Genomic DNA, 16,590 nt, shown 5'->3' with positions numbered 1-16,590 from the left:
ACAGAAAAATATGCATTTTAATAAAAACTAAGGGAATAATATGACAGATCTGCATTAACCACTAAAAATGGTGATACAGGGTAGAGTATTCTGACCACTAGACAAAGCAATTATTTGCAAGTTCATTATATCACTTTAAGTAACTAACCACTACTATACTGAGAGACCAGTGATAACTAAATATGTATGCCAGGAGAGCGAAGGATAAAAATAGATTAAAAAATCTATGTTTCCTGTCTGGGAAAAGGACTACAACTAGTTTACTGAGAAGTGAAAATCAATGAACACTGCAACTTTAAAAGCATGAATGTTACTCAAACCAAAATGTTTATTGCACATCTGAATGGTTAAACTTTAGTTTCTTTAACTTGTATGTTATTTGGTTAAACTAAATCTATGAAAAATATCTGCTGATACTCTTGGTGAGTGAGGTAAGCTTCTCCAGTCAACTACCATTATAAACTAAAAAACCAAACACTCACCATAGATTATTAAACGAATGATGTATACCCCTCAGACCCACAACATATTAAAAAACTTACCATGCCTCATTTTATATTCTAGTAAGAACTAAGAGAGAATGCATAATTATGCATGGGAGCCTTTACAGAGTGCTTTATGGTTACAAAACACATGTAATATTTCACTATTTTTCATATTTTCACAAAGCAATAATGGTCTCATTAACTTATTACCAATAAGATAATATGGGCTGGCCAATTAGGCACAATTAACTTGATTCACAGCTGAACAATCAAACATTTAATTGATTCAGAACAAATCTAGATTCGAATTTCCCAAACTGGTGTTTCACTAAACCAGAAAGTATTAACAGGTTTGTTTTAATACCCTCTTGGAGAGACATACCAAAATATATCAGTATCTTAAAACTGAATACTACAGCTGTCAAGAAACTTGCTTAACATGGCACTGCTTGAATTTATTGGCACCCCTTTTTTTTTTAAGTGCACTTTTTAACATCACACAAGGAATGTATTCCAAGACAGCACAGCACTACTCTCATCCAGGGGTATTAGAATCACCTAGGTGGCCAACTCCAGGACTGACTCAATAACTGGAGAGTCTGCCCTAGAATGTGTATTGTTAAAAAGTTTCCCGAGTAATTCCGATGTACAACCAGGATTAGGAACCACTAAAAATACTTTAACCTTTTTTGCCTACATGCCATCTTTCACAGTAAAGGGAACTCCTGGGATTGTTTCTAATTATTTAAGAAATGTGATGATGCAATTTTAAGAAAAAATACTTTATTCAGCATATTATTCAAGATTATACTATAAAGTTCATTTTAATAAAACATATAAAAACAAATTCTGACTCCCTATTACCGAGAGCTACATCTTATTTAAATTATGTACGAAAATGCATTCTGGTGACATGTCTACCTTAAAATGACATTCTGTTTGTAAATTCATGAATGTTAAAAACAACCTAAAGTTGATTGCATTATACAAGGAGAAAACTGTAAATGTGATTGCTGTTTTAAAGTCTTGTATTTACTAAAATTGTTAACCATTCTTGTGGTTTGTTACTAAATAATGAACTATAGGTGGCTTTAAATAGGTATTTGCAAACACTTCAAAGAACACAGTGCAAGTTTAAGTAGTCTTTATTCTCTAAAAATTGCTCTGGCTGGTGTGGCTCAGTGAATTGAGTGCCAGCCTGCAAACCCAAAGGTTGCCAGTTTGATTCCCAGTTAGGGCACATGCCTGGGTTGCGGGCCAGGTACCTGGCTGGGGGCATGGGGAAGGCAACCAATCGATGTTTCTCCCCCACACTGATTTTTCTCTCCCTCTCTTTCTCCCTCCCTTCCCCCTCTCTGAAAATAAATACAATATTAAAAAAATAAAGGCCATGTTGCATATAAATCTATATTCTTTAATACTGCTTTTTTAATAATCACCAACATCTTGTTGATATACAGGATGTTAGAACACAGACAACTTACAGAGAGGTAATAATCCTGAACCAAATATTTAGTATCATTAACATTTTTATGCTCCTCATTACCGAGTACTTCAATATCAACTTAATTTTCCTAATGTTTCTTGTCCCTAACCAATGGTTCAATGACTGAACATACAAAGAATTTTAAAAAATGAAATAATATGACTAAGAATTAGCAAAATATACGACTAAGAATTAAAACAACTTCAAACCCTCATGGCAGACGGAAGGATTCGGCAGAATTATTAACTGGTTATGACACCACTATTTGGCCCAATATTCATTTGATATCACCTCAGATTGCCTCATTATAAAAAGAAAAAGTTATTTTCTCTCTTTTCATAAATGTATCCAGCTCAATGTTTTAAAATAAAAACTTGAGAAGAAAACACTGAAGGCATCTTCCAATGCTCCCACAGCTTTCAGGAACAAATCTAATTTCTTTAGTTGTTATAGCACTGTCCAGCAGAATTGTTTTATTAATCCTCAGCTGAGAATATGTTACTGATTTTAGAGAGAGAGGAAGGAGAGGGGGGAGAGAGAGAGAGAGAAACATCAATGTGAGAAAGAAACATCAATTTGTTGCCTTCCAAACACACCCCTATCCGGAATCAATCCTGCAACCTAGGTATGTTCCCTGACTGGGGATCACACCCCTAACTTTCTGGTGTACACAGAACTTTTATGCAACAATGAAAATGTTTTATATCTGCAATGTCCAATAAAGTAAGCCTTACCCACATGTGGCTACTTAGCACTTAAGCTGTAGCTAAGTGGCCCTGGCCAGTAGTTCAGTTGGTTAAGAGCGTCATTCCCATACACCAAGGTTGCAGGTTTGATATCCAGCCAGGACACATACAAGACACAACCAATGAATGCATAAATAAATGGAATGACAAATCGATGTTTCTCTTTCTCTCTCTCCCCCACCCGGCTCCCCCTCTCTAAAATATCAATTTTAATAAAAGATGTGGCTAAGTATAAACAAAGAACTGCATTTTAAATTTAATCTTAAAATTTTAAAAATTTTTAAATAAAATCTTAATTAACTAAGATTAAACAAAATTTAAAATGTCACAGCAACTAGTGGCTGTGCTGTACGGGACAGCATAGGGTTAGAATAAATCTGACTGCTTCTAGACAAAATGGGAATAATCAGATTTCAGGTTGTTTCCATAACAGTTTTCAGATATTGGGTAACAGCACAGAACAGTGATCGCTGAAAGAGAAAATAAAGATGAGCCCTACAAGTACCCCAGCTTACTGCCTGGGGATAATTTTCAGACCCACAGCACAAGTAAGGAGTTGGGAGGCCAAAGCAACAACTGGACTTTTCAGAGCACAGTACCAGAGATGAGAGAACTGCACAAAGAAAGAGTGTCAGAGATTTTAAAAAGGTTCATTTCAATTCTTCAGCTGAGTACTGATTAGCACATGCCAATCAGGAAACTACTCAAGGCGGAAGAAAGAACCTTCCTCCCTCACCCCTCCCTGGAAAGGAGCAAAGTGAAAATCCCAATGTAATTCAGAGGCAGAAGAATAATTCCCAATCCCAACATCTACAGTGAGAAACATAATTCACAAAGCATCAGGTAGAATAGTCAGAAAATTCTTGCTTAGTAATGCAGAAAAATTAGTCCCTAAAGGATGCTTTGGTCCCACCTAATATAAAACAAGCCTCAAAAGGATCAAACTGTCTCCAAATAACATAATTTCAAGAATATTTCTAGTACAAAAATTATCAATAAGGTAAAATTTTACAGACAAGGTAGAAGTCATAATATCCATCATCCAATCAAAATTAATGAGGCATGCAAAGAAGCAGGAAATATGACCCATAAAGAGCAGAAAAAGCAAATAGAAACAAACCTAGAAATGACAGAATTAGATCAGACCCTTAAAAACTAAAACCATAACTACATTCCATGTGTTCAAAATTGTTCTATGCACTTAATAACAGAACTTCAAAATACATGAAGCAAAAACTAATAAAACTCCAAAGAAATTGACAAAAGCATAATTACAGTTACAGCTCTCAAAAACTGACAAAATTAACAGAAAAGTCAGTAAGGATAGAGAAGACTGGAACAACACTATGAAGTAAGTAACTTGTGAAAATGTTTTAATTGACCAGAAACACTGTGAACCAACAATTGTCTGCCAAACAAGTAAAACAATCCCGATTTTTATCCAGATAGAGGGGTTCACAAAATAATCCCAAGATCTCAAAACCAGAGAATTCTATGGTTCAAAATAATGTCTACACCATAAGAGAGCTTACAAAATTCTCTATTCCTGAGGATTACAAATCCAGATGTCTAGAGAAGCATGCAGGTAGATATTTTGGTTTTTTGGTGTTTTTCTTTTTTTTAATGAAAAATGCTGGGAGAGGCCAAGGGCAAACTGGAAAGGGTTTACTTACCCCCCCCCCAAAAGGGAAAAGCCCCCTCTCAATTATAGTCAACAATGCCATGTCATGGGGGTAATGTATATGCACTGATAACACACCTTACAATTTTCTAGAAGGTTCCTCAAATCTAAATTTTTATGTGACGACAGATTTTAAAACCCTGAACAACAAATTCAGTAAGTTTTTAATTAAGCTGAAAAAAATATCTGGGAGCCAAATTCACAACCAAATCTCTGCTCTTGTCCAATCAAATGAAATTAAGAGAAATTAAATAATTTGTTCAAGTCATCAAGGCACGCAATCCCATCTGGCCACATCTAAAATACTGCAGACATGAACACAAAAGTCCACACTTTTAGAAGGAAGAAACTGAAACCAGGATGCTTCCAGAACAGTTAACTTAGTGGTGTCTTCTCAGGAAAGACATGAAACTGTCTTTCAAAAACAGTTGAAGGGTAAACTTTTTATCAAAGGCTTCCTGAATTGTTCTAGAGGCCAAAAAAAGAAAAGAAAAAATCAGAAGACCATTATAGAGAAGATTTTGGGTAAATTGGAAGCGAGAACTTCCTCAAGAAACTAACTTTTCTGAAGAAAGGTCTTTTTAAAAAATTGTCAATGATGTGGCTATTTTGCAAAGTAGAATTTCACTCCCTAACCCAGAGGTATTCAGAAAAGGCTTGAACTTTCAAGAAAGTTACATACAGGATTATTTGATGTGTAGAAATAGCTATGATATATGATCCTTCCTGCCTAAGGCTGTATAAATTCTCATCATGAATAATCTAGTAATATCTTCCTTGTAAGACCTATGTGAAAATGGAGTTGGTAAGCTCAATGACACCATAAAAAGATCCCTGAGACAGCCCACAGCTTCTGGTGGATATGACATAGTTATATCGTGAATATGTTTAGTCACAGGCTGGACAACCAACTGATTAACTGTAGAGGCGATTCAGAAATCCATCCCAAGGATGCCTTAAATATAATGTCCCTTTCTAATCCTCAATTCCTATATTACATATGGCCAGAATCCTAAATATCAAGAACATCAGGCAGAGATGTAAACATCAAAGGAAAGACACAGAGAAATGTAAGAGAAATTAGAAAAAAAATTCTAAAATATCATTTTTAAAATAAAAGATAAAAAATTTTTTAAAAGATAAATTTTAGAAAGTACATCAGAACTCGCAAAAACAAATTTAAATGAATCATACATAAAATTAGCTAAGTGGCGTGGACTCTGAGGAAAATGTCAACTGAGAGAAGCCAATACAATAAAGCATTAACCAATTAATGATAGCATGCTATCAATGTGATCAATATGACCTGAGTGCTAGCATTTACACATGCACACATACAAATGAAGAAAACAAGGAATGCAAAACTCTTCATGTGCAAATTAATTTGAGATTGAAAACCAGAACACCAAGACTCAAAAAATATGTTGTTTTACTGTATCAAAAATATAAAATTATTTTAAAACTGAAGTTTTCCTCACTAACCCCAATCCCCAACTACCATATATTACTCGACATTGTCTCATCCTTCTCTTCATTCTTCTCAGGCCCACACCTGATCTGCTCTAATTCCTATCTTAACTGCAACCTCTCTCAAGCACCTGACCTCTCCAAAATCCCACACCCAACTGCTAAATCCCTGAAGAATACTTTAATTGGGCTGTCTTTATACTATTTCAAATTGGCCAATCTAAATTTTTTCATGTCCTTCCAAAATTAGTGTCCTTCCTGACTTCATTTCTGATATGAACTGAATTACCTTTGACTCCTTCTATTTTTCTGTATTAAACGCATCTGTATTAAACTACCAGGTTTTGTCAGTCCTTAAGTATAATTCAGTATATTTCATCAAGTATATATTATGTAAAAGCACTGAGCTAGACATGTATATAAATTTTAGAACAGGAAGTGTTTCATTTAATATATTCACAGTGAAATATGCCAAGCCATGACAAATGTTAATATAGTATATACCAAAGAATTAAAGTGTTATAATAATCATGACAAAAATTTCCCTTAGCATTATATATGTTGTTCCCTTACCACTGCCACCTCTATTCCGTAATCAATCCCATATTCTACCCCCAAATCAATCTTTTCTAAAACAGAATTTCAATTACATCACTTTCCTACTTAAAATGTCATTTCGCAAATGCTTATAATGATTTGCAAATCTGTGCCCCATATCAAGATGGGGGTTAAAATGCAGATTACGAAGCCCTGCCCACAGAAATTCCAATTCAATCAGTCTGTTGTGATAAACTGGGAATTTGAATTTTAACAAGCCCTTTAGATGATTTGATTTAGGCGGCCTATAGAACACACTTTGGGAGTGTGGGGGGACAGGTCTACAAGATAAATGTCAAATTCCTTAGCCTGACATCAAAGCTCCTGTCACAAAAGGCCTCTGAATAACCACTATAAGAGCAAGGGTGCTCTCCTTCATGGACTCATTACAGAGAAACTTGATTTTCTGCAGCCTCAACAAGTCAACTGTTCTCTCCCTGAAGCCTTACTGAAAATGAACAACTAACTTCAACTAACTTCACCATTCTTCATGGCCCCAACTCAAACCCCATACTTCCTAGATCTCACTAGACTGAAACAATTTCTACTGCCTAATTCTACAGTACTATATAGCTTGCTTTGAACCATTATTCAAACTAGTATTAACTTTTTAGAACTAATTTTTACAATACCGACAGAGAAAACTGTAAAAAGGAGATTTTTTTTTGTTTTTAGGAAAAGAAACCTAACAGTTAAATAAATATATGTGAAATAAAAGAAGTCTATCTACCAGACAAATTACTAAATATTGTTCTTCCTTACCAGCCCACTAGATAAATGCTCCCTAAAAAATTCTTCCACCTTGTGGCCAGTGTGACTTGGAGCATCAACAGTGGAAAGGTTACTGGGATCAATTCGTGGTCAGAGCACTACCTAGATTGCAGTCTGATCCCCAGTACGGGCATGCACAGGAGGCAACCAATTCATGCTTCTCTCCCCCATCATGTTTCTCTCTCTCCTCCTTTCTCCCTAAAAGCAATGTAAAAATGTCCTCGGGTGAAGATTTAAAAATAAAAAAAAACTCTTCCCATATCGGAGGGAACAGGTGAACTTCAAGTTCCCCCCATAAACCTGGTACACCAAACTCTATTTGAACACCAATCAGGTTTACTTTAAATGATGAGGCAAAGTTATTCAAAAACAAATTATATAAAGGGAAATGCTCACTGATGGCTAATTTCTGAAATTTTTACATACATAATAAAGTTAACTTTTAAATGGTTCTACTATGATGCTTGAGATTTGGTATAACATTAAGTGCCTCTAATAATTGTTGGTTTACTTAACACTAAGCACCAAATGGGTAAGAGCCATGTCTCTTATTCATTTTTTATTCCAACACTTAGAACATCACAGGTGATTAATGAAGATATAATGAGTGAAATGAGTTTTCAAGATAAAAAGTGATAGTGATTCTTCAAGATGATATACAAATAGCCAACAAGCATATGATCAACATCACTAATCATTAGAGAAATGCTAATCAAAATCACAATGAGATACCACCTCCACCCTTTAGAATGGCTACTATCAACTTTTTTTAAAGACAGAAAATAAAAGTACTGGCAAGAATGTGAAGAATTTAAACTCTTAATCTGTCGGAAAGGATTATAAAATGGTGCAAACATTGTGGAAAACAGTATAAAGTTTCCTCAAAAAATTTAAAATAGCCCTGGCCAGGTAGCTCAGTTGGTTAGAACATCTTCCCAATGTGCCAAGGTTGAAGGGGTTCAATCCCCAATCAGAGCACATGCAAGAATCAACCAATGAATGCATAAATAAGTGCAACAACAAATTCATGTTTCTCTCTATATATATCCCTCTCCAACTCTTCCCTCTTCCCCATCCCTGTCCCTTCCTCTCTCTAAAACCAGTAAAAAAAAAATTTAAGGTAAAAATAAAAATAATATCATAGGACCCAGATATCCCACTTCTGGGTATACAGTATACCCAAAAGAATTGAAAGCAGGGTAAGAGTTATCTGCATACTCATGTTCGTATCAACAATATTCGCAATAGCCAAGAGGGGGAAGGAACTCAAATGTCCATCATGGATGAGTGAATAAACTAAGTATAATATATACATCCAGTAGACTACTACTCAACCTTAAAAACAGAGGGAAATCCTGTCAACAGAAAGATAAATACTATATGATTCTTACTTATATGAGGTATCTAGAGAAGTCAAATTCATAAAGACAAAGTAGAATGGTAGTTACATGAGCTGAAGGGAAGGAGGAAATGGGTGGTTGATGGGTCGAGTTTCAGATGTGCAAGATGAAAAAATTCTGGAAATCTGTTTCACAAAATGTAAATATATTTAACCCTACTGAACTGTATACTTAAAAATGTTTAAGATACCAAATTTTATATTCTGCATTTACTAACAAAAAATCTTAACTACAGTGATTTTAAGAAAAATAAAACCTTACATATCAACTCATGGTTTGAGAAAAATATGAAGTATTAATATAACACGATTATTCAAATGGCCTTTTAATTTAGCCTCCATCTAAGAGTTATGTAGTTTAAAATAAGACACTCCAAGCTATATGTTCAAATTTCACTTTAGAAGATTCTTGCTATTTATAAATTGTTTGCTCAGTCAAAAACCAGTTAATTCTGCTAAAAGAGAGAATTCAAAATTCCAGACTGGAAGAGATTAAGATCATCTATTCCACTAATTCCAGTGGAGAGGGGAAGGTCCACCAACAACAGCAAAATGAGAAAAATAAGGAAAGTAAAGGTAGTTCATAAAGCTAAATCTATTGATTTTAAGGCAAATTCTTTATTCTGAAAGTATATCCTTAATACTTGGAAACTTTGTGTTCAATGGTAATATCCATTCAACAAGCCAGTAACTGTCAAGTGTCGAGCTACAATGGTAAACAAGCAAGGCTCTCACCCTCAGGGAATCACCTAGCTTCCAGTGGAACGTACATGTAGCAGTAATACAAAAAGATAGGGTTTTTGTACTACCCTAAGTCAATGGGAAACACTAATCCCCAGCCCATTCCCATTTTATATAAGAAGGTCCAAAACTACCAAGTAAATCAAAAGCCATAACTGTTTTGTTTCTAGACTCAAATTAAAACATCAGGAAAATATTCATGTGCCCTGAGTAGATTTGATCATGATTAACTTACAGGACTCCAAATATCTCAAGAAAGCAAGTTTTCTACTCAACAAGTCCTTCAATCTAACAGGATTTGGTTCTACATATCAAACTTGTTATATCACTTGAGGACTTACAAGTTTAATGAAACACTTAAAATCCCCAGGACAGAATTTATCAAGTCCCATGCCATTAAAATAAATTATGCTTTCTGTTAAATGATAAAGTGCATCCCAAATAGAGCAAGGGGGGAAAAATGCCGCAAAAACTAGTACCCACAGGAATTTGTTTCTATGGCCTAGAAAGTACAGTAATTCTCCGGAGCATTATTATCCCAATCACAAAAAGCCTCAGAAGGTTTAAATATACAAGGCAATTGAAAAAGTGATAATCAGCTAATTAACATTCCAAAGAACAATGATAACAAAACCTGTAGTCCCAGAGAATAGTTTAGGTTTGACAATAATTGACCTGACATTTCAGTCTCTTCTCTCACGTGCTCCATCTCTCCACTTATGCACAAGGGTGGAGTATCAAGCACATAATAAGTGCCAGACACCAAGTCCACAGACTTGTTCTCATAGGTTCAAAAGGTTTTTTTCCCCCATTTAAAAATAAACCTACATATAACATAAACTTGGAGAAACAAATCTGAAGAAGGTATAACCATCCCCCTTTTGTAGATAAAGGAAGCTGAGGCAAAAAGTTAAAGCAAATTGTCTACACAAAATTAGAAGAACCAAGATTTGTACCTAACCCTTTTACTTTCCCTCCTTCACCTCCTCTCACTTTCCTTCTGAGTCTCATAAACATCTACATGCAAGTCACTATATAGAAGAGAAAGGATAAGGCAGGAGGAACACAAAAATGCACCCCATAAAAAGTATTTTCCCTAATTTATTAGAAGAAACAGATATAAAAACTTCACTGAAAGTTTTAAGTGCCTATGATTAGAAAAAGGGTTACAGAGGTTCAAAGAACAAAGATAACTTTTTACTAGGGGCGGGAGAAAAACAGCCCTGGCTGGTGGGGCTCACTCAGTAGACTGAGTGCTGACCTGTGAACTAAAGAGTCGCTGGTTGGATTCCTAGTCAGAGCACATGCCTGGGTTGCGGGCCAGGTCCCCAGTTGGGGGCGTGCGAGAGGCAACTGACTGATATATCTCTCTCTACCTCCCTTCCCCTCTCTCTAAAAATAAATAAATACTTTTAATAAAAAAAAAAAAGGAAAATATAAGGCATGTATGTGTGTTTGAAAAGGCAAAAACATCAATCTGGCTGAAGCAGAGCAATTATGTAAGACAGTAGTTGAATACAGGCTGAAAACGTAGGATTGGGTCAGATGTTGGAAAGCCTGTTCAAACAAACTCCCTATTTACAGCACCAAGACAGAACTAAACTTTACTTTTAAAATATTATCTTCATGAAAGACAACTGCACATACCCTAGTAATTTGAATGAGTGTATTATGTTTTTCAACTAAGAGCCTAAGGCAGCACCTGATAAAAAGTTGGTTAAATGATGAATCTGAATCCAAATAACTCACTTTTTTTCCTATCTGTTGATAACCACCACAGACTACGGGGAGTGGGGGGTTGTGAAGCTACATCCATATTGCTGAATGTAGCTGAAATTTTATGGCAACTACTCATATGTAAGGCAAAAGCAAAATCCACAAATCCTCCATAGGATGGTGAGGGAGGGTAGCTGAAATAAGAAGGAATAATTACAATGCTCTACTGTCAGGAAAATTCCTTGTGTTGCCAAGATTGATTATTTTTAAAGCTTTTTCAATGTAGTTTTATCCTTAATGCCTTTTTAATCCAGATTATAATCTGGGGAAATGTTCAATTAGACCATAATTACCCTAAAGCTACTAAATATGAACTTAAAATCCCAAGCATCTACACAATTTAAAACTACCATTTCCCCTTTGAATTAGAGGGCTAAATCCCATCCACCTTGTAATAAGAAAATAAGAAGACTTACCAGATCTTCAAGTGTTACCTGGATAATGACATCACTCTCTACTGCTGTTCTAGCAGGCCAAGGTGGGCTTCCCTATGCTCTCTCTTCCCCCAACATCACCCCTACAACAATTACCACAGCAACCCCCGATAAGAAAGGTTTATGGAGAAAAAAAGATACAGCAGCTCCATTTCCTCAATCCACAAACTCTTAAAAGCTGTTAAGATTTAGAAGGAAAAAAAAAGCCCTCCATAAAACGTGAGAACGGGGTAAGAGAGTGCTTTGAAACCAATCAAATTTTTATGCTTACATCAGTGAAATATAAGCGGAAACTGATTCTTGCCCAAAACTCTCTTTTTATATTAAGAAATGAGGTCCAGGGCAGTTAAGTGATTTGTATATGCTCCTCTATAAAGGTGTTGTCATCAGTCACACTCTAACTTAATCACACTCTAACACAGTTACTTAATTTTTTATTAAATTAAATATCTGGTATGCAAAAAAAACCAAAACCCCACAATCGTCACCTCTTCTGCACTCCCTCAGTGCTTTGCCCCAGAGCTATACAGAAAACGCTGATGAGTCTCAAATGAACAGTCACAAGATTACTCCTCTTTATCTAAGATAAAGTGAATGCCTGAAATGCCTAAATTTCTCAAGTTCCAACTGAACGAGTGGATCAACAAAAACGTCAAAATTTCTGGCGCAATAGGAATATAAAGTGGAATATATTACTGCCTTTTTGGCCAGTTGTCCTTTGCTTTGTATTAATATTTCGTCTACTTGTAAGAAAATTATTATACGTGCAGTTAATCCAAATTATCACTTTTGAGAAATTTCGATTAGAGAACTTAGCATATCTTCATCGCTCAAAAATAACTTGAAAGTATCCTCCTCAACACAAATTAACATCTGTGAACAAAAACACCTAAAATAACCCTCTACCAGGCCACAATATATTAAAGTCAGAAAAAAGTAAGAAACGTAATCCAGTAAGAATCCCACTAGCTAAAAAAGCACTCGGTACCCCACTAAGTATTGCCTGGGCTCACTGTTTACCATCCAACTGTCAAAGCATTTGTGGAAGAACCTGGGGGAAAGTTCCTCACCGAGTTCACTAGCTGTGGGCACCCACACCTTAACACCAGTTTGCGGAAATGCAAACAGGCCACATGTCCATGTTTTAACCAGATTTAACCAGATTTAATTAAGTCAACTCTTGTACCGAAGGTTAAAAAAAAAAAAAAAAAGGGCAGCAGGATGCATGCATACTTCACCTCATTTAAAAAACCATGATCAGAAATGCTAAGAAACTGACCTAAAGCAAATAAAGCAATTTTAAATGTTCAGGCCGCTGTATAAAGCGGTTTGGAAGGACTCTTTCTGAAATGCCGGGCAAAAGTCCTTTGGTAAGTTTCAAAACTAACGGCCGTACACTACTGCACAAATAACAAAAGCTTAATACAAAAACTAGCAAGTCATCGAACCGTTCCTGTTACCACTGCCTAGATTATTATTTTTAAAAAGCCTTGAAAACGGAACAAAAAGCGTCTCACCGCAAACACAGCACGAGAGGGACTGTCTGAAGTAAGGCAAGAGCCTGTTAATCTCTGTAAACGCCTTGGGGTCTCCGGGGTCGTAGTTGAGCACTAGGCGGCTCGCGGAAATGTAGAGAGCAGTAGCATTCACGGGGTTCATTGCAGACACTTCGACACCGTTGACTCCCGGTTGAAAAAAAATGCCGGATCCAACTTTGTGAGCAGCCAGGGAACAATGGCGAATTTGCAACAATCCGTAGAAAAGCAGAGTAGAACCACCGACCAAAGTAGTAACCAAAATCCGTGCAAGTTTGTGAGGCTGAAGCAATCCTCCCACACATGGGGCCTTGGCGCCCCTCCTCCGTCCCTGAGACTTGCAGGCCGAAAAAAAAAAAAAATGGTAGAGAAACCAGCGTTCTAGTTTGTCCCGGGCGGCCGCGGGGCGCAGAACGTGGTGGCTTCGGCTCTCGGGCCGCGACTCAAGTTCACTCTAGCCCCGCGGCTCGGCAGGCGGCCTCGGCTCGAGCTGCATCTCCGGACGCGGAGGTAACCTCCTCAGGTCGAGCTGGGTGGGAGCAGGCCCCGGCCCGGTCCAAGGGGCGGACACGCGTCTCACCGCCTGCAGGGCCCTTTACTCCATCACAGCACCCGGCGCGGAAGCAGCAGCGACAGCAAGGACAACTCCGGCGTCAGCTTCCTCGATCTAGTGCACGAAACCGCGGCAGCGACTAATGTTGCTATTGCGCCTGGCCGAGGCCGCCGCCACTCTCTCCATATCGGACGGGGGGCCCGGGCTGTGCCTGGCTCTCCGCCCCGGCGGTTCCAGCCCTGCTGTTCCCTGAGGTGGCGAAGCGGGAAAGAATTCCCGCACCCGAGAGGGGAGGGCCGCGGAGGAAGTGCGCGGGCCGGCGGTGGCGGCGGCGGGAGGGGGCGGGGAACAGGCCCGACAGGGCCGCGGCGGCGCCCCTCGCTCCTCAGTCGCTCACTCCGAGGTCACCAGGCGCAAGCGCCGCCCCTCACTGTCCGGCCATCTTCTCCGCGCCGCGCACACGGACACCGCCTCCGCCAAGCACGACGGTCGCCGCCGCCCACGGAGCCCGGCTGGCAGGGGTTGAGGCGAAAGCTCACACGGCCAGGCCCTGCCGCCGCCCAACGCACACAGCAGGCCCCGCCGCAGGCCCCTCCCCCCGTACCTCGCTGTCCTCACCCGGACTTCACGAGCCACTCTAGCTCGGTAGGGCCCGGGTTGGTGCGGCCTTAACGGATCCCACGGGCTGTGTAGCACCTCAAGCCCCGCCGGAGACGACCGTTACCCCAACGGGCAAAGCCACTGTCATCCCCGAGACTCCCCCGCCGCCGTCGTCGCTGGCGCTCGCACGCATGCGCAGAGCACACTCTCACCCCTCCCCCCCCCGCCCTTTCCTTTCCCTTCGCTTCCCTTTTCCCCAGCTTCTCCTCCAGGATCCCTCCACACCCTCCCAGTGCTACTGGCTCACTCAGCGCATGCGCATTCCACTACCAGCTCCACCGCCTTTCGCCCTTAACGCGTGCGCTTTGACCGCCCACCCAGAAAACCGGATAAACACATCAGCCCGCTCACGCCAGCCCCTCCCCGCTGCCAACCCACCCTGGGTTCAGTGCGCATGTCTGGCTCCCTCCTTCGGGCTCAGAACAGAGCATGCTCTGTGTGAGCTGCGTGCTTCGTCTGCACCTCCCCCTGTGCTCTCAAATTCCTTCTCTTAGGCAGTGGGCCGTGGTGAAACCTTCGCTATTTGACCCATCTTTCTCTGGTGTGGACTGTAGGCTTCGCGCTCGAACTGCTTCCTTGGTGCCCGCCAAAGCTCAGGCCCGATTAGGTCGCGCCATGTGGCACTCTGCCTTGACTCCAACTCTGCATCTCTGCACCATGACTGACCACGCTGTGTGGAAATAACCCGGCACAGCCCCAAGTCCCGCCCTCGTGGACTTCATCCCGGAACATGGCTTCTAGACCACCAAAAGGGCGCTTCCGCGGCTCGCTAACTTTGGCAGAGCCGGGAAGGCAGGCGTTTGGGCGGTGTTTGCTACGTCGCGGGCTTTGGTTGGCTGCGACCTGAGGTCTCGAAGGCCCGGGTCGGTAGTCTGAGCTGTGAGGCCCGGACCCAAGGTCCTCTCCAGCCAGTCAGAGCTGGGCTCTTTCCACGACCTCTGGGCCTTGGAGTCAGACTAATACGAGCGGCCTGCCTTACAGAGACGCCAGGCAGGACTACAGCGAACTCGTACTGGAAGAGTCCAATTTTAAAAAACGAATCCCCTTTTTCAGCTCCGGTGACAGACCTAGCCCTTCTATGTGAATCACTATCTTAAAGAATCCATGGTCCTGCTTTAGAACGAACCAAAATCCTTGCAAGTATTACCTGTTTTTAAATAAGCTTTTGCTTGATGGTTTTCCTGGAGACTAAGGATAATGGGGTAAATAAACGTCTAACTTAACCTTATTCCCTTCTGCTGTAAAGTACAAAACCTTTGAGTAGCACAGGTAGAAACAGCACAGGAACCATTTCTTACCTCTGGATACATCAACGCTGTTGAGCAGAATTTTTTGCATACAGTAAATGCTTTGCAAGTGTACAAAATGTAATTTATGATACATGTAAATCTTTTGTGGCACAAATACGTGTTAGTTTTAGGGCCTTGTCACTTAGAGTAGAAATCAATAGTTAAGAGACTGAAGGAACCCGGATAAACCTCTGATATATAATTTCTACATTTGAAAACAGGTTCATTTTCTTCATAAGGCCTAGCATATTATCAGTTCTTAAGTATTAAGCAATAAGGATCTAACGTCCCATGTTGTTTAGTACCAAAGCAGATATTAAACAAAGTTGAGCAAAATATTAATATATTTGGCTGTCTTTGGAAAATGGCAAATATTCTAAAATTCACTCTTTTAAAATCCCCATCTTCCTTTTTTGATAAGAAATTGTTCTAAGCTCACCTTCAAATAAAACTGTTATAATATACTGTTCTATTTTTATTCCATAACACACAGATTGTTCTTTCCCAAAGGAGCAACAAGAATAAAATAATCAGCACTGTTTCCCATTCAGGCGGCATAAATTAGCAGTCACCCCAGACAAGTGATTACTTATAGGGCTTTAACCTTGGTGGTTTTCTCATAACTGTGTTTTTTTTAATCTCTTGAGATGTGCACAACCCAAACGAAGATTAATTGTATTGATGGTTCATTTGGGGGATGGGAGAAATTTAAGCCAGTTAACGCTTCTGAAAGTGTTTGTAACTGGTGATAGGCTATGTCGCTTAGAGGCAAAAGATTTCCACATTGAAGTATATTCCCTGTTAAATAATTATTTGGTTTCTTTTGTCATGCCAAAAATAAATAAATAAACAAATAAACTTGATAGAAAAGTGTTTGGAACAAATATTTAGGAGAAATTACATACAACTCAAATCCTTTAATCTATCAAGATAACTTTCATAGTTTATGTTTAATTATTATTTTGGAAGT

At 39.2% G+C, this 16,590-nt stretch overlaps 1 protein-coding gene across 1 annotated transcript in view; it reads right to left on the bottom strand.

Annotated features, from left to right (window-relative positions):
* MSL2 (MSL complex subunit 2) overlaps window positions 1-14,000 on the bottom strand; it is a 28,714-nt gene extending 14,714 nt beyond the window's left edge. The window contains exon 1 of the mRNA XM_090284297.1: window positions 13,101-14,000. Within this exon, the coding sequence (XP_090140423.1) occupies window positions 13,101-13,242 (142 nt within the window). The 5' untranslated portion in view covers window positions 13,243-14,000. The remainder of the gene's footprint in view (window positions 1-13,100) is intronic.
* Between the last annotated feature and the right edge of the window lie 2,590 nt (window positions 14,001-16,590).

Source organism: Furipterus horrens, unplaced genomic scaffold, assembly GCF_987537825.1.
Source record: "Furipterus horrens unplaced genomic scaffold, mFurHor1.1.pri manual_scaffold_7, whole genome shotgun sequence".
In the NCBI taxonomy this organism is placed as follows: Eukaryota; Metazoa; Chordata; class Mammalia; order Chiroptera; family Furipteridae; genus Furipterus; species Furipterus horrens.
This window is presented reverse-complemented; position numbering and strand designations above follow the sequence as displayed.